Source organism: Cyprinodon variegatus, unplaced genomic scaffold (genome assembly GCF_000732505.1).
Source record: "Cyprinodon variegatus isolate N-32 unplaced genomic scaffold, C_variegatus-1.0 Scaffold34, whole genome shotgun sequence".
NCBI lineage: Eukaryota > Metazoa > Chordata > Actinopteri > Cyprinodontiformes > Cyprinodontidae > Cyprinodon > Cyprinodon variegatus.
Genome location: NW_015150487.1, coordinates 570,411 through 588,915, shown reverse-complemented (window position 1 = coordinate 588,915; position 18,505 = coordinate 570,411). Strand labels below are relative to the sequence as shown.

At 38.6% G+C, this 18,505-nt stretch overlaps 2 protein-coding genes across 4 annotated transcripts in view; one reads left to right on the top strand and one right to left on the bottom strand.

Annotated features, from left to right (window-relative positions):
- The first annotated feature begins 5,705 nt into the window (after positions 1-5,705).
- Positions 5,706-12,811, top strand: sp1 (Sp1 transcription factor). Of its 3 annotated transcripts, none has more exons than XM_015402887.1 (6): positions 5,706-5,814; positions 6,339-6,418; positions 8,003-9,356; positions 9,985-10,123; positions 10,864-11,054; positions 11,157-12,810. In XM_015402887.1, the coding sequence occupies exons 1-6, from the start codon at positions 5,808-5,810 to the stop codon at positions 11,459-11,461; spliced, it is 2,076 nt and encodes a 691-aa protein (XP_015258373.1). In that variant the 5' UTR covers positions 5,706-5,807; the 3' UTR covers positions 11,462-12,810. The 3 variants fall into 3 exon arrangements, with proteins under 3 accessions (XP_015258373.1, XP_015258383.1, XP_015258392.1); XM_015402897.1 differs by lacking the exon at positions 5,706-5,814 and adding an exon at positions 5,865-5,883 and having other exon boundaries at positions 11,157-12,811; XM_015402906.1 differs by lacking the exon at positions 5,706-5,814 and adding an exon at positions 5,941-5,959 and having other exon boundaries at positions 11,157-12,811.
- Positions 12,812-12,885: 74 nt separating this feature from the next.
- LOC107103152 (cell division cycle-associated protein 7-like) overlaps positions 12,886-18,505 on the bottom strand; it is a 6,594-nt gene continuing 974 nt past the window's right edge. Inside the window, exons 3-9 of the mRNA XM_015402701.1 lie at positions 17,935-18,294; positions 17,050-17,145; positions 16,763-16,915; positions 16,461-16,604; positions 14,920-15,069; positions 13,035-13,171; positions 12,886-12,944 (exon numbers count right to left, since the gene is read on the bottom strand). Coding sequence (XP_015258187.1) covers positions 12,902-12,944; positions 13,035-13,171; positions 14,920-15,069; positions 16,461-16,604; positions 16,763-16,915; positions 17,050-17,145; positions 17,935-18,294 — 1,083 coding nt within the window. The 3' untranslated portion in view covers positions 12,886-12,901. The remainder of the gene's footprint in view (positions 12,945-13,034; positions 13,172-14,919; positions 15,070-16,460; positions 16,605-16,762; positions 16,916-17,049; positions 17,146-17,934; positions 18,295-18,505) is intronic.

The following is an 18,505-nucleotide window of genomic DNA, read 5'->3' as shown; positions in this document are numbered from 1 at the left end:
GAAAAACAAAATTATGGTATCATCAGAGTAATTGCTTAGTTAAATTTTAATCTAGGGTTTCCTGTCACCTCCATATTCCCAATTTCTCACACTAAAAAGGATAATATCCAATGGTTTATTTCCTCTTTACCTGGTGCTTTTTTTAGTCCCAGTTTTAGTCCATGTTTTTCCTCACAAGTTAAATAATAAATGCTCTGTCTACTTCAAATGTTTTTGGCATTAACTTAATCAACCTGGTTAGTTATTTTAACACACTTGTTTCATGGGTTGGACATAAAACTATTGTGTTAAAGTAACTAAATATGATAAAGTAAATGCCAAAAGCATTTGCATAATTTTTTTTCAGTGTAGTTTAATAATCTCCAGTTGGAATTTGGGAGTAATTAAACCAACAGAAATATTTTAATTCTTAAAGCTTCAGGTTTGCATCTCAAACCCATATGAGCTCCACAAAAAGAAAAAAAGAACCATTGCATTTTATTTTTCAAAAGACCAGCTCATTTATCCTGGATTCATAGACGATAAATCCACAGGGATGTTTTTCTTTTTATTGTTACTTTTCTTATTCATTTATCTTTATTTTGGTCCATTGAATATGTTTAAGAACTTAATTTCCATCACACCTTCCAAACCGAAACATCCAGAGAAGTGCTGTCTCCTGTCATGGTGAGTTTTTCTAAAATCTACAGCCTCCCAGGAGGTCTGAATTGTTCAGCCGTTTTGTCAATTGTAACAAAAACTAATAACATAATGAATTAAGCTTTTTAATCCTTAGCCTATTACCAAATAATCACACACAGTGTAGTTTGCTCAGGTTTCGATTACGCTGGTTCCTGTATCAGTGCTGGTAGTTCCTCATTGTTTAATTTACTTGAACTGCAGAGAATAATTATTAAACAACGTTGTGAAATTCTCAGTTTTAAGTATATTTAAGATGCAAGTATTTCAGGACGGCACATTCTGCTTTACTTCAGTTCTCTAAAAATCACCAAAATGTAGAAGATAATGTATATTATGGGAACTACAGACAACTTATTGTTACTCAGTAACATTTACTGTGCAATACAAATTCTACATTTTGCCACTTTGTTTCAGTTAGATCCTCTGAAAACATACAACCTATAGCTGCACCTGACCTCTGACAATGTTTCCTGCCCAAACTATTTACAATTCTCACCCCAAGGTTTGGTGAGAAGTTGGCAGCCCTGCATATGCACCATGCATAATTTTATTTAGCAGATTTGAACATTTAGCAATTATTTAAGACTCTTAATTACTTTGGTGCTCAATTATAATATAGGCTATAGTAAACCCTATATAACAATTTCAACCTTTTATGTTATAAACAGCTGATAACAACTTGAAAAGTTTTTTATCTGACTTGATCAGATTTTTGCTTCAAGAAATAGATGGCTAATGCCATGAGTCCATTTGGTGGATGCTTCTGATGTACATGATCTCTAAATGATCTGCTCGCACGGTTCTTTAGGGCCTCCTTGCACACCTGCTAATCCATAAGGTCACCCTTTAAAAGGATTCATAATCCACCTCGTTCTTTTAAGTCTCCTCTACTAAGTCAGTCTAGTGCTCTTTGCACTCAGTCTCTTGGATGATTCCTTCTGAGGGATTTTGACTGCAAGATTTGTTCTGCTTAACTTAAATTCAGATATCAAGTTCAGACAGAATACCCCAAAGAGACTGTCTTCTGCAGCATAACAAGACTGAAAAGTTCCCCTCCACATCTTATTTTCTTTGATGAGACTTTGTCACTTACAGGTTCCTTCTTCACCAATAAGATTTTGAAGTCAACACTACAAATGTAATAAATAGCTATAAAGAATACATATTTTAAACATTTTCTTAAATGAAAAGGCAACAGTCTATGGGCAAAAGGTTGGGGAACAGTCCAACGCAGGGCAACATGGAGACATACGCATGGGCGGTTCTAGACAGGGGCCAACAGACCCCGCTAGTGCCCCCGTAGAACAGGTCATGGTCCCTGTTATGACCCCTGCACTGAAAACATACACTGCAAAAATCCAAATATGCATAATTTTTTTCTTGAAAAAAGTGAATTTTTCCTTGATTTCAGAAATATGCCAACATAGTAAGTGGATTTACGTTTCAAATAGAAAAACCATTAAATTATTTCAACTGCATAATAACTAATTATCTTATTTTGAAGAGCAAACATACTTATTCTTTTGGCAAATCGGCATAATCTTCTGGTTAATTAAGCGCAAAAATTTCTTATGATGACATGCACTGATAGAAAAGACTAACTGGTTTCTTTCTCTCAACAATTTAATATTTCACCTTAACAAATTACTTCAACAATAATTGTAAAGTTGCATATCTTTAAGCTTCAGTCATAAGATAGGATCACAATTTTCATCTGTTAGATCAGGAGACTGCAACTTTAGCTTTGTGGCCGACTAAATATACTAAATGGTGCGTTCTTGCCCTGTTTCTTTCAAGCATTTATTTTTTTTTGTGTGCATTATTCTTTTGTTCTGTGGCCCCATAAAAAACACTGGATCATCCGGGCGTCCCTTATACAGTTCATCATACAACCATGCAACATACACCTAAGAACATTTTAGAGTCACCAATGCCCCAGAGAGAGCCCATGCAGGGGGGAGAGCAAACTTCCCCCAGACCAGGAATCAAATCTAGGACCTTCCTTCTGTGAAGCAACAGTGCTACAATGCTACAGTACTACAGAGAAGTGGTGGGGTAGCTGGTGGACTGGTGCAAAGATAACAGCCTGATCCTGAAAAGTGGAGAAGACGAAGGAGATCATCTTGGACTTCAGGAAGAACCGGCCTAACCACGCTACACTGCTCATCAACAGCTCAGCTGTAGAGGTGGTCAGCAGCACCAAATTCCTGTGGGTGCACATCACAGACACCCTCACCTGGACTTTAAACGCCACCTCACTAATCACTAACCGCATCATACTGATAACACATAACCAAAAATACTGCATATGTGCATCATATATGTTAATGCTCTCAACTTCCATATCAATGCATTTTTTGCACTTTGTTTTTTCTCTCACACTGTTTACATTTGATTACTGCTGCAATTTAAGGAATGTAAATGTTCATTTACTGACTGAAAGCTGTACTAAATGAAATTTAGTTTTATATACACTCTGTGTATACAAATGACAATACAAATTGTCTAAGTCTAAGTCAATCTGTGCCACCCTGTAGCTCCCTTTGATATTGTTTTTTTTTTTGTAACTTAATCAGAGGTGTCAAATAACAAAGTACATATACTTCGTTACTGTACTTAAGTACACTTTTTAGGTATCTATAGTTTACTCCATTACTTATTTTTCTTCCTACTTCCTACTTCTACTCATTACATTTTCACACAAGTATCTGTACTTTCTATTCCTTACATTTTTAAAACTAACATTACTAGTTACTCTTGGCTTCGGTTTAATGTTTATAAATATCTATTTCACGTCATGTGCGCCATACAATGCAGATCATTGGCGCCATCCATATCTAGTGTAATTGGATGAGTCATATAACACAGGCATCCCCAACCTTGGTCTTCGAGGCCCGCTGTCCTGCAGGTTTTAGAGGTTTCCCTGCTTTAGCACAGCTGATTATAATGATTGCAGTTGCCCAAAAGCCTGTTAATCAGCTTTCAATTAAAATCAGCTGTGCTGGAGAAAGGAAACCTCTAAAACCTGCAGGACAGTGGGCATCGAGGACTGAGGTTGGGGATCCCTGATATAACACAAACACTCATTGGTGAGCTATTCGTCTAATTTGTGCGGATGCCAAAGGAAATCATCGGACACAGGCGAGAGCGTATCGGGAGATGGAGATGGAGACTAACAAGACCTCCCTCATCCTCATCCCTCATCCTATCTCAAAGAATTTTCGAAATAGTCGAAAAATTGAGCTTTCAATTCATATAGCGGCATCTGGCTGTTTTTTAAAGTTCACTTTATACTTTTATACTTTAAGTAGTTTTTGGAGCACGTACCTTTTCACTTTTACTTGAGTAAAGAGGTCAAGTTGATACTTCAACTTTTACCAGTGTTTTTAAACTGCAGTATCTATACTTCTACTTAAGTAACAAATGTGTGTACTTTTGACACAACCATTTATATTTTTATATAATTTTATAGTCCTTGTTTGTAAAGATCATTGAATAAAGTGTTTGAACAAACTTGTCAAGCATCAATTGATGTGTATCTATTGTTTTATACTACATGTCTATGAGACCTACTTTCTAATTTTTCTCTACAATGTTTGAAATACTTTTTCTATGTCAGATGAGTTAATGGCATGAGGAAATGTGTTAGAATGATGATTAAGAGAGCTGCTGGGATGTGAAACCATCTTTAGTGCCGCTTAAGTGATTTCAGACTGGGGTGGGTCTATTTTGGATTCACTCCACCCTCTGTGGTGTTTACATGGGCACATGTGCTGCTTCATTGACAGCCCCCTTACTGTGATAAAAGCCCTCCCACCACAGGACAACTTTCCACTCCCAGCGCGGTTGCAGGCAGTGTGTGTGTGTGTGAGGATGATGATGGCGTTTCAGCTCCTCCCGCCAGCTATTTACCGAGCAACCGGCCTCAGCCAGGGAGTGGCCAGCAGCCACGGAGGCAAGACTCAAACCCCCAATCCGCCCTCCTTTCTCCCCTCCTCCTTGTTCAAGGCTGCAGATGAACCCCTGCAGAAAATACTTTATTGTTTCATAAGATCGACTTTCATCATAAATGGAAGTAATCTGTATTTACTAAGTGTCATTATTTCCTTGTGACGCTGTTTATGCGAAAAACAGATAACCAAACGTCAATCATGTTCAGGAGCGCAACCTAACTTTTGGCCACGCCCATTTAACAGCTTTTCTCTAAATCTCGTGGCTGGTTGGGTTTTATAGGCGGTACCATTTACAGTAATTGGATAGAGAAGCTGTCATTTCAAAGGACGTCATAGCGAGGTGCGCTTGTTTTAAAATTGGTGAGAGCGCGAAAGTAAATTTAAAATACAAATTAAGTAGAGCTGTTTAAGTTAATCTGATTTACAGCTTCACGAAAAGCAAAACGGCTGCATATCTCACATAAAAAAACATAAATGCATTATTGATAGTATGCCTAATATCTGCATTTAGTGCTTATAATATATCTTATGGAATGTGATCTGCTGGCTATTCCTCAGAGGTCCCACCACTGTTTTACAATTTATCCATATGGCCTCTTAATACAATAAGTAGGAGTGTGAAATGCTATTTGATTTTAGCAGATGAATGCATTATGTATTTTTTTTTTTTATTTAAATTTATTTTTATGGATTAATTTAAGTGCTTGATGATGATATCACTGACACTGTCCCATTAAAGTTTGGCTCTTGAAATTGAAACCCTTACTTAAACGTTGTTTAAAAAAAATAAATAAATAACAGAAAATATTAGAACTGTAAATTTACAGCCATATGTTTATATTACTGATTTATATATATTACTATTTTGCACTCAAAAAAATGAAATTGTCCAGAGAGCTGTTTTAAACGATTTTTTTTTTTGTTTGTTTTTTTGTTTTACACAAGTTGACAAATCTGTTTAAGTCTATATCACACATGATACATGATTTTTGTAGGTGTAATGTTTTGAATTGATTTAAGTTTTTTTCTTCTAACGGACTACACCGGTACTTAAATCGAACGCACCTTTGTTCCTCCTTCCAAGAGAGGGGAGGGAGACGTTAAGTTAGTGTGAAGTTGTGAAAAGTTCTCAAGCCGAAAAAAGAGCTAAGAAACTCCTCCCGTCTTCAAATTATGAGCAGTAAGTGAACTTTTAAAAACTCGGGGACCTATATAGCAGGCTAGTTTTATGTTAACAGTATGAAGTAAGGTCAGTTTGCCATATTTAATTCAGATTTAACACGACACCGTTTCGTTATCGATCGGACGTAAGAAGCAGTTTAAAAGTACGAAACTATAGTCAAACGCGACTTGTTTGATAATAAACATTTATATAAAGAAGCTAATTTTCTATGCGATGTGCTTTCCATGTATTAATTTAACGCTTTTATTTTGATTCAAACAACTTATTGTATTTTTTCCTGAGCAACTGAAGCTGTGTCGGTGACTTTAGCTAATGCTTAGCGAGTTTTCAACACATTACTAAGCTAATCAGCTAGCCTGCGGTCAACAGACACTGACGTCGATTTTATTGGTTTAATTTCTTCACATTTACAACACTTAGTAAAGCGTTTGTATGTGGGTGAGTTTATACTTTGTGAGGAAATGTTAGTGAGTGTCTTTGTTGCTTAAGAAGTCGGCGATCTTCCAACTCTTCTTCCGCAGATCAGCAGCAGCAGCAGGGTGAAATGGCCGCTGTGGAGAGTGGAGGAGGATTCAGTCAAAAGCGAAACACAAATTCACAAGTAGGTTAACCTGTCACACAAACCGGCTCCATTGTAACATTGATGTTTTGTGTGTATTGTCGGCGTGTTTTCTGTTGACCCGTGTGTGTCTGGGATGTTGATTTTCCTCCCCGGAGCACATGTCACCGGGGTGGGGAATGGGCAGGTAGAGTTCGCCCACACGGGGTGTTCCCGTCTTCCCCGGGCACTTCTTGTGCGTTTCGTTCGGCCCATTTGGCTGGCCTCGGAGGGGGTGGCTTTGGGAGTGTGCTAGTTTATAGGGCAGGATAAAGTGTGGGAGGGCGATGGGTGGGTTTGGGGGGAGGGGAAGCCGAGCCCGCCGCCGCTCCTAAAAGAAATGTGGTCCCTCCCAAACTCAGCCCCCCATGTTTTCACTCTGAAGAACTCCATCAGAATGACTGCATTGTAACGTAGAAATCATAAAAATGCATCAATTCACACGCAACACCTGTCATTATGGTGGTAATCTGAAATCCCCTCACCAAGTGATTTGTTTAAAAACAGATCACCCTATTTTTACCAATACTACCTTCACCAGAACATGTGAAACACTTGTTTCATTAATAAAGTGTATGTTTTATGCTTTTGCATATTTATTTTGCTTGCAGTTACTATGCAATGATCCTAAATCTGGGATTGCTTGCATAATGCCAACCTCAAATAATTTAATTCATTCACAGACAGTTAAATCCTGCCTACTGCTTTTGTTCAAGAAAGGGATGCATCCTTGCAGCTGTGTAGGAATGAATATTATCCAGGATGGTATAGTTAAAGAAAAAAGCCACCTCACAGTCTCTGACTTGATATGTGCACTATTTGTTAACCACAAAACACCCTTTCCTGCATTAACATAGAAAATATTACCACTGGTTTTCATGGTAAAAATACATTGATTAGGCTGTATTTAACACCAAACACTAGAATGTTACAGAACAAGCATGGTAGATGTAGCTTTATTGTCTGGGGTGAAAATGTACATTTTTATTGACTAGATCAGGCATCCCCAGAGTCGGTCCTCCAGGGCCTCTGTCCTGCAGGTCTTAAAGGTTTCCCTGCTTCAGCACAGTGGGTTATGATGATTGCAGTTGAGCAAAAGCCTGTTAATCAGCTTTCAATTAAAAACAACTGTGCTGGAGCAAGGAAACCTCTAAAACCAGCAGGGCAGCGGCCCTTGAGGACCAACTTTGGGTATGCCATGGCAAGATCAACCTTCCTGAAGTTGTTGATCATCTGTTTGGACTATAAGGAATGGTTTTCACCTATGCCATGCATATGCTATGCCGAAGATGCATCTGGAGGTATGGAGTGAGATGTCATCTGTTTAGCATAAAAGGCTGACAACTTGAATTGCCAAGGTTTGCATCTGCTATTTAATCAGATTTTTGTTTGTTTTTTCCTATAAGCAACATTTTAAGAGAGCATTTCTGATTTCTAACAGCATCTTAATTTCCAACCCTAACGTGCTCTTCCGTCGAATTAATCGTATTACTGTTTTTGTTTTTTTAAGCGATCCAGAATTTTTGAATAATAGTGTATGTTTCCGTTTAATCATAGTATCATTTCATTTCTTTATTTTACTCCCAGGACTCGCAGCAGCCATCTCCTCTGGCATTGTTGGCCGCCACGTGTAGTCGAATTGACACCCCTGGAGAGAACGACTCCTCAGCTGAGCAACAACAGAATCAGCAGCAGCTGGAGATAAACCAGGGTGTCTTCACCTCCACTGCCAACGGTTGGCAGGTCGTTCCTCTCAATGTCCACTCATCTTCAGCCTCCAACACCATCACCACTGATTCGTCAGGGGGGGATAATTGCAAGAGCAGGCAGGTGCTGTCAACATCATCAGCAGCTGCAAATACTCAGGGTCAGCAGCAACAGCAGTATGTAGTAGCTCAGGCTCCATCAATGCCAGGTCAACAGTTGCTTACCACTATCTCAGGTGTGATGCCTAATATACAGTACCAGGTTATACCCCAGTTCCAGACAGTAGATGGCCAGCAGCTACATTTTGCACATGCTCAGCAGGACCCCGCTGTATCTGCTGCAGCAGCACAAGGACAGCAGTTTCAGATCGTGTCCTCTCCCAATGGCCAGCAGATCATAGCTGCAACCAACAGAGCCGGTGCAGCGGGAAACATCATAACCATGCCCAGCGTCCTTCAGGGAGCAATCCCCATACAAAATATCAGCTTAGGCAACAGTGTTTTGCAAAACCAGCCACAGTTTCTGGCAAATATGCCATTGTCCCTGAATGGAAACATCACATTGTTGCCTGTTAGTACTGGCGCAGCAGGTGGAGATGCTAATGGTGGCGCGGATTCTGGAGGCAATCAGCTTGCACAACAACAGCAATCGCAGCAGCCAGCATCCTCTAACAGTGGGGCGAGTTACATGAGCACCACATCAACCGCCACAACACAGACCTCGTCCTCGTACGGCGTCACCCAGACACAGAAGAGTAACGGGTCAGTGACGGGCACGTTTCAGCAGAACATCCCGATTCAGACAGACAACAGAGACGGACAGCAGCCTCAACAAATTCTAATCCAGCCCCAGCAGGTCATCCAGGGTGGAACAGCTCTGCAGACCATCCAGGCCGGCACTGCAGGCGGTCAGGCTGTGTTTGCAGCTCCAACACTCACTCAAGAAGGGCTTCAGAATTTACAAATCATGCCAAACACGGGCCCCATCCTCTTGCGCACTGTGGGCCCCAATGGGCAGGTGAGCTGGCAAACCATTCAGATCCAGAGTCCGACGGGGACACAGATAACACTGGCCCCAGTGCAGTCTCTGCCTCAGCTAGGCCAGGGTCAGGCGGCTGCTGTCAACACAGTGCAGATCCCAAGCCTCCAAACCATCAATCTAAACACACTTGGGAGCACCGGGCTGCAGATGCATCAGCTGCAGGGAGTTTCAATCCCCATCACCAGCACAACAGGTCAGTCAAAATCAACGGTTTGAGTTACTAAAAGTTCCTTTACAACTATTTTCTTTCAGATAATGTCCTTTTCCAAGTTAACATACTTATACATGTAATCTAAGAAAAACAACTCAGAAATGTTATGAAAACACCCTCTGCATTTCCTGATTTCATGATCAGATCTGGTTGGACAGGTTTAGCCATTGGTTGTTACCTGAAACTAAACCACACTGTGGCTGTTGGCATAACGTCCGTTTCCATTTACACACTAGTCGTGGTTTGGGCTCAACTGCACTGTTAGAACATGAGTTCATTTTTACCACCATTGGGTTTTAAGTTTCCAGTATTTAGTTGATTTAGCTTAAAAAAATGGCTCCTGTTGACATACAAGCAGATACATTTTTTTTTAAGTTAAGGGAATAATAAGAGACTCAAAAAGATGTTAGGGAATGACTGCTGGATATCAGATATGAGTTATACCTACTAATAGCTTGTAAAATTCAGGTCAAAACAGGGATGGGTTGACAATTTTTTTAATAGCTGAATATTTAGTAAAATACTTGAGGAATTTAAGACTAATAATTATTGTTTTAATGGATATTGGTCCTAAACCTTTACTTGAATAATTTCTTATCCATCCATACAGGAGACCAGGTATTGCAGACAGGTGAAGGTTTGGATGACAATGCAGTCATGGAAGACGAGGATTTGAGCCCACAACCTCAGGGACGCCGAAATCGAAGAGAAGCCTGTACCTGCCCCATGTGCAAAGATGGAGAGCCGCGGTATGTTACTACAGCAGCTATAACTGCTGTCTGAATGGGTTCATAGGGCAGTGATATGTTTTAAAGGATGATTCTTCTTTTAGTTTATTCTGATTGTTTTGTGTAACTTAGAATTTAGTAAGATTAAAAAAAAAAAAAAAAAGAAGTTAATTCACAACCCTAGACTTCCCCATATGATCAGCCTGCTGTATTTGGCGACATCTAGTGGTCAACCTGGACATAATATATATGGATTCAGGAAAGGTCAACAGCCTGTGAACAGCCAGTCTTATTGGCCCACTGGAACGAATTTGGAGGTTTTTGTTCTCACAAACATTTTAAGATTATTTCTAGACTTTTTATGGTTTCTAGAATACAGAGTCCACCACTTATTAAAGCATATTCACTTAACACATGCATAGTTATATTTCTTTTTAAGGATTAAACATTTTAGAGCTTGATGACAGATTTATTTTTCTACTTTGTAAACAAAGATTGCAACTATAAGAATTAAATTGGTTGTGACCTTTAAAACTATATACATTGCCAAAAACCTAATCTATTATCTTGTGTTATCAGCTGTCTATGATTTTGCTAGATTTTATGCAGATGGTTATTCAGTTCAGTGTCATGTCATTTTTTCTCAGGATAAAGATCATGATAGAAAGCTGTTTGTTAATGCAGCCTGTTTTCTGTAACACAGTTATGCAAAACCTCTAGTAAAGGTATCAACTAAAATCTTTTATTGTGGTTTCATCCAGGGACCCAAATAAGAAGAAGCAGCACATCTGTCACATTAGCGGCTGTGGGAAGATTTATGGCAAGACCTCCCACCTTAGAGCCCATCTTCGTTGGCACACAGGGGAGCGTCCCTTCGTCTGCAACTGGTCTTTCTGTGGCAAACGATTCACACGTTCAGATGAGCTTCAGCGCCATAAGAGGACTCATACAGGTATGGGTTTTTCCAATTTCCAAGCTGTGTTTGAATGCAAATACCTTCTGTATTTTATTTGAACAAAGTATTCTAATAAAATCATGTTTTTTCTTTTTAAAGGGGAGAAAAAATTTGCATGCCCTGAGTGTCCCAAACGCTTCATGCGCAGTGACCACCTTTCCAAGCACATCAAGACCCACTCGAACAAGAAGGCACCCGTTAGCAGCAACAGCATCTCCGTGCCGGCCGACGACGCCTCTCCATCGGCAGGAACGGAAACGAGCGGAGGAGCCGGCTCAAACAATGACCAGCACACCATTGTTACCATGGAAACCCTATCTGCGGAAAGCCTTGCTAGGTTAGCCAGTAGTGGCATCAGCATGATGCAGGTGGACCTTCACCAGCTCAATGGAAATAGCTATTAAAGACGGTGGAGAAAGATGCTGGAGGATAAAGTTGGACAGTGTGTGGGGGGGTTGAATGGGTTATGTTTCAGCAGAAATGCAACTTCTAGGAGATGTTGGTCTGGAGAGGAGTTCTCCAATGCTAATTTTTAGAACTGAGGCAGAACTTTTTATTTCAGTCTTGTATGTAGATGCCTGTGGTGTTTAGGGTTCAGGGATGGACAACTGAGGAAAGAATCTTAAATGAGAAATCACTGTGAAATCCTATTTCCTCAGAAAGGAAATGGCATTACACTAATGTCTGACCCCACAGATAGAGCCTTACCCCTGCTGCAGTGAAAGACAGGTCAGCACAAGTTCAGTCTAGGAAGAGATATCAAGTCAGACTCTTTACTGTTTCCCACCAGCTGCGTTTCATGTCCCTCAGACCAACAAGCCTCAAAATGAAATATCCTCATTGATTTTTTTCTTTTTTTCAAATCAAATAGTTTTATAGAGTTCAAGCCAGAAGCACAAATTTGTTTGAGGATATTTGTGTCAGATGACTGAAATCCTGAGAAAACTCTTTAACCTCCTTAGTGAGAACTCTCAAGCCATTATGCTCTAATGTCAGAACGGTGAGGCATCTTTTCTATGTATATACTTTTTCTCCTTTTTGGTAAATAGTACAGACATTCTTAGCACAAGCAGGAATATATATATATAACATAAGTGGTTGCCTTTGTCTGTACATCTTATGCACAATCAATCTTAATCTTATTTTTATATATATGTAGATGAAATTTGTAAACTTCAAAGCTTTTCATATAAAATCCAGAACTTCCAGTCTTTTTTTTTTTTTTTTCCATATTGGGCCTTTCTCCCCATCATGTCAGTGATCTTTTCCACCTTTGGGTTATAGTTTTTGATTTATTCAATTGTCAGAATTATTCTGGCAATCATGTTCAGAAATACTGCGTATACAAGCTCCAGACCAAAGGTTTATACTCCTAATTGAAACTACTTTAAAATCCGTGTTTGGTCCATAAGCTTTCTGAAGAGTACTTGCTTAGTGAGGCAAATGCCAAAATAACTGGAAAAAATGTCCAGCTTTAGGCAAATCATGTATGAACTTTCTGTATATGTCTAAACAAGTTCCAAAACGCATTGTCGGAATGTATTTGGATAACCTTTTTTTTTTTTTCTTTATAATTATGCTTCGTGAAACAATTGTAACCTGTGCAATGTATGTTTAAAACATCAGATCATTGGATAACAAGTGCTCTTACCTCCTTTCCCCAGTTTTAAATAAGGGATTTTATAACATGTTTATACAACTACTGCAAATGCCAAACGCTGGATTAAAAGGACATCTTTCTCATTTGCAAACACGTCTTTAGCTTTTTTCACAATAAACACAAAGGAAAGCAAAAATGTAAAAAACATTTATTTAAAAAAGGTAACAGGTAAAACAAATTGAAATCACATCTCGGTTTTCTCCTCAACCTCCAGTTTTTCACGCAGACTGCAAGGACAAAAAAAACAAAAAAAAACATTGATTCATTCAAATTGGTTAATATCAGAATCAGCTTACAAAGGCATGACTGCACCTTACCTGCTGAGGTAGGAGTGAACATTAGAGAACCCGTGGTACTGAGCCAGAGGAAATAAGATCCCTGTAGGACAACGGCCCTCACGCTGACGGCAGAAGCTGCAGTTGCAAATACCTCGGCATGGGGGGCACTTCCAGTCCTGAGGAGACACCATAAAGCTTTAATAGGGGGAACAATAAATTAAAGATAGATTAAGTAACATTTTTAATTTGACTCAATGGTAGGTTTCTGGCCTCATTTTGTACTTGGAGTGAAATCAAATTTAGAAAAATGAGAAGGCTCTAATGCAGAGATGGGTTTTATCTATGTGTAGGAGACGAACCAACAGAGGTGATACTAGTCTCAGAGCTAAACTGAAGAGTAAGAAAAGTTATTTTTACACTTTAACACTTAACTTTATTCTAAATTTGGGGTTATTGACTCCTAAACCAAACCCAACTTTCAGACCACTAAAGAAATTGTTCTGCCACGCCCACGCATAGCCAATCATTGGCCACCCCATCCCATTGGGATGAATTACATCCCAATGGGATGTAATTCATAAGCAGTTGGCCTCTAAAAATTGTAATCTTGCAACTAATTTCATAATTGAATTGTTTGTACATTAACAATAAGCGAGTTTGTGTGCTTAACAGGAGACGAACTTATGCATCTGCAAGTCATCTAGGAGTCTAAGTAGAAATAAATAATGATTTAACATATTAGTATAAAAGTATGGTGAACAATTTATCTGCAAATTTAGGTAATTTTGTTTTTAATAAATGCAAAATTCCAAGTCTACAGTGAGAGCTGGAAGTAGCAAAAACCAAAGCTTAATGGATACTTAAAACATTAGAGGTGTGCATGCACAGCAAGAACAGGCCAGTAGATGAGATTTTTTGGGAACCTTGAAGCTAAAAGAAGATGGTTCTCTATACCTTTAGTTTGGAAAGAAGGGATGTTTATTAGTGAGCCAGGACTAGAAAAATCTAGTTTGTCTTTTTTTGAAAAACAGAGGTTGTGCTTGTTCATGTCCCTGCTGGTACAGTGTAGACTGATCCTGAACTGATTCTAACACCTATTCACTTTTAGCCACCGCTCAGTGCAAGTAAATAGTTTGTTTTATCCTGTTGATAAAACAGGAAACGATAAATTGTCAAAGTATATCCTATAGCTCCTTTTCCCTTTCCTATAACACACTGCAAAGGAACCAAGGAAATAGACAGCAGTGTGGTAGAAAAACGTATCCAAAAAGCAGGAAAAACCTTAATCTTCAGATGCAAAGGTGCACTACTGCAAATAGTTCAGAGATACATGATGTGGTAGAGAGCAAAATGCACACATTTGGTAAAACCTCCTTATGTGCAGCCACAAAGAATTGTGGTTTGTGGGTAATTTGGGATTTAAGGGTGTGGAACAGTGGGAACAACCCTTTTCTGGGCAGCAGTCCATGACCTTATTCTTAGGATAGACTTGATGCCACAATAGTGACCCAAAAGTATTCCAGACAGTCAAAACAGAGAAAAACAAATGAAAATGTTTACATTTCTAACCTAAAAAAAAATAAAATAAAAATCTAGGACTGTAAAAACATTTTTGCTGGGCTTGTAGCTTAAACACAGTTATTGTTAAAACTTCTGTATATTCAAAAAGAACTTGAGAAAACAGTACAACTTTTAATTTATTACCAGAAAAGAATTTGATCCAAAAGGTCAAATTTAACTGATAATAAAATACTTCATTAATTCAAGGTCTTTCAAAGTAAAGTTTGCTTCTTTGAAACTAAATTCATAAAAGTTTAAACAAGAGTTTGTTACAGTATCCTATTTTATTTGAAAGTATATAACTGATCCTCAGAACAAGCTGTTTTATGTGAATCGCAGTGTGCAGCGGGTGGATAGCACTGACCGGATCAAGCAGTGCCTTCTTGACATCCTCGCCATATCTGTTCCTCAGGCATGGTCCGCAGAACTGACCCTGAATCCCGCGACAGCTCTCGCTGCGGCAGCACGTCTTTGTGTCCACGGTTTTCTGGCGGCACTGATGACAAGTGGAACCCTGACAAGACAAAAAAAACAAAAAAAAAAACAGGATACATTAAAACATTGATAATGATTAGATGTGGCTAGAAGCAAAATGGCTGCTCCTCATTGCAGAGGTGATCTGGATCCCAGACAGGTGTGAGCAAAGTAACTGTAAAATGTATTCACCCTGAAAAAAAAAATATATATAAAATAGATATTCAATTGAAAACACAGGCAGCTACCATAAACCAGAACATAAAAACATTTCTTGTCTCTAATTTTAGTAAAACATGATATAAATTCATAGCAAAATATAAATAGATGTTTTTCATATGTTTTCCAGCATCATACCATGGCACATTTGGTTTTCACTAAATCAAGAGCCTGTTTTCATTTGCGTGTTACTTATAACTATACGTTTATAGTTGGACATTCAAACTATCAATTTCCCATACCTACTGACGATATGGTGGGTTTTTTGTAATATTGATAAAAATTATTTTGATGAGAATCTGTTAGTGCTACAGATATCTGATATGACTATTAAGTTATGACTAAATTTAATGGTCTCTGTAAAGTGCCTGGAGATGACATATGTTGTGAATTGGTGCTATATAAATATACTGATTTCAATTGAAATATTAAAAAAAAAATTGGCTGCATGCAGATTAGTAAAAAAAAAAAAAAAGTCTAATAAATCATTATATTTTAAACTGATCCTGATTTGGATCCAGGGCAATTTAACAGACAAGGAAAAAAAAAAATTACTGTAGAATGCCAAGGCCGGTCATCTCCTTTTATTATTAGTGCAATGAAAAAAAACAAAAAGTAAAACCAGTTAAGTGTTTTTATTACTGCCACCTGCTGGACTGAAGGTGTAGGTCAGTTTTTCTTTAGTTGATTCAGATAATGGCTCGTGGCCCAACCGAAGGCACACAAAGCCCCAGGATTTGTTTGACCACTGAGGAATAAATCCTGCAGCTTTAAGAGGAAAAAGAGCTACTTCGTGCTAAAATTAGTAAAACTGTAAGAGCAATTGCTGCAAACTGTAGTCCAGCGGTATTTCTGAGACATTCACCAGTTTTAGAACTAAATGGTTTGTTGCACTAATAAGTGCAACAGTTTCTTATTCATATACAGATACTCTTGCTCTAGTTCGTTTTATTATGAACAAGTCTAGGAAAATAATAATTTTCTTAAACTGAGACCATTTAAAAAAAATGTTAGTTAAAAGTTCCAGGAAGAAAACACAGGCATCCTTTTACCAACATATGTTTAATAAATTATTTAGTTGATTAATTAGAGTAGCACAATGTTAGAGAACTTGGCAGGAGAAGCGGTGTAAAGGCAAACTTGAGTTTTAAAGGATTATTGAAGAAATCCATTTTTTACCCTTATTAATATGAATTTTACAAGTTAACTTACTGTGACACTGTTGTACACCTTGTCAGTCATATTGTCAGCCACTAACTCCAGCTCATCTGTAGTGATGTCTTCTACTGGACGGATAATATGAGGTTTGCTCTGATTGGGTCGTGGAGCGCCACGACGGCGAGGAGCTCGATGCACCTTGAAACAGGTCATGAAGGTTTTGGATTACTTGCATTGAATGCCAAAATAAGAGCCCACATAACTCTTAGAATTTATTACCATTCCGAATCATATCAGAAGCTGCATGAGGTGTAAAAACAGACATTGTCTTATTGTTAATTCATTTGTTAACTGACCTCCAGCAGTTCCTCCTCCAAGGTAAGCTCCACGTCTGCCTGCTGCTGAGCTGGAGGGTCCTCGATTCCCCCCATAGAGCGGGTCTGTCTGCGAGAAGCCCGCTCTGGATTCCTCCTGGATTCCCCGTCAATCAGAGCGCGGTGAGGTGCACACTTTAAATTAGAAATAAATCAACAGTCACACAGTGCAATAAATGCAGTTGTGCCTCCCCCCTAAAATCAGGCAGCTCTTACTCTGTCAGCTTCATATAGTAGAGAAAAAGATATCCATTTTCAATCATACTTACGGGGCTTTTTCTTTTAGTAGTCTGTCTGCCTGATTGTTTTTTCAAAACCCCAACCCCTCCTGTCATTTTCTGCAGATCTGCCATCAGCTGAGCTAGCTGTTGGGAAATAAAGATGAAAATAACACATAAATGAACATCGGTGCTTAATCTATAAACTCTAAAACTAGCATTAGAAGTCATATATGTTGTTGACTATAATGCAACTGGCTCATAAATGAAAACCTTATGTATAGACATACTAATCTAAATCATAGCACTAAGTAGTTTGTTTAGCATTAGGACCTCTAGATGACAATATCTTTATTAGCATTTAGGAACTATACAATTCCCCACAATCCTTTGCATGGCAAAGCATATAGGCAACATAATATTTCTTCACATGTGCCATGTGTAACACATTCAAATGTATCCATCTCCATATGTTTTGGTTTTTATCATGTAGAGCTTAAGCTGTCTGCTATATTTGTGTAGTTTTGCAGAGCTCTTTTTAGGAAGGCCGTAGTCCCAGTTTTACTAGCATTATCCATGTGTGTTTCTGCTCCATAATGATGTTCATAAGGCATGACATATTTCACAGTACTCTAATTCAAGATAAGAATAACATTACAAGTAAAAAATAATAATATCATTTGAATAAAATAATTAGTGCAGATTACTCAAGCATCTAGAAAAAACACTGAGTTTTAAGGTGTTTTTATTCCAAGCTTTAGTTGAGTTTAGATACACTTTGATGTGTTGTTAAGGAAAAAATATTTACAAATGTCTAATTAAATGGGTTTTTTTTTTGGTTTTTTTATATTTCCCACATTTACCTGGACACCCACATCACACATATTATTAAACCTCTGCTTGCAACTTGTGGAACATACAAGTTTCTGTTGTTACCATTGCTTTGTTGGCCTTGATGTTCTTCTCTCTCTTGGCCAGGAAATTGTCAGACTCATCGCTTGCAGATCCTGATCCATGCTCCTCAGCCTCATACGGTTGACTCACAGCGGTCTCCTTATCCTCAAATTTCACGCGTCTGCCCTTCTTCTTTTTTTTGGGCTCTCTAGGCCTCTTCACTCCCCTCTTTGACGTTATATCACTCTCCTCCTCTGCATCTTCATACTCTAGCTGGAGAGAAGGAGCAGGGCGAAGTGCAATCCTCAGTCTGAACGGCTCATGGGCACCCGGGGGTTCAGATGTGGCCTCCAGCTCCATGGGAGGGGAGTTAGGTTGTGCTTCATGAGGAATATCTAAAATCTGTATGTAGAAGGAAGGATTTTCCATAAAAATGCACAGCGGAGTTTATTAACAACAAAACAAAGAAAGACTGTGGAAACATGTATTTAACAATGGAATTGTTAGAAACAAGTAAAACATTTGAATTAATGATATATTTATTTGCCAGTATTAAATATCTTCACAATAAGTGTAAGAACATACTACGGAAAAGAACATACCACGGAAGATG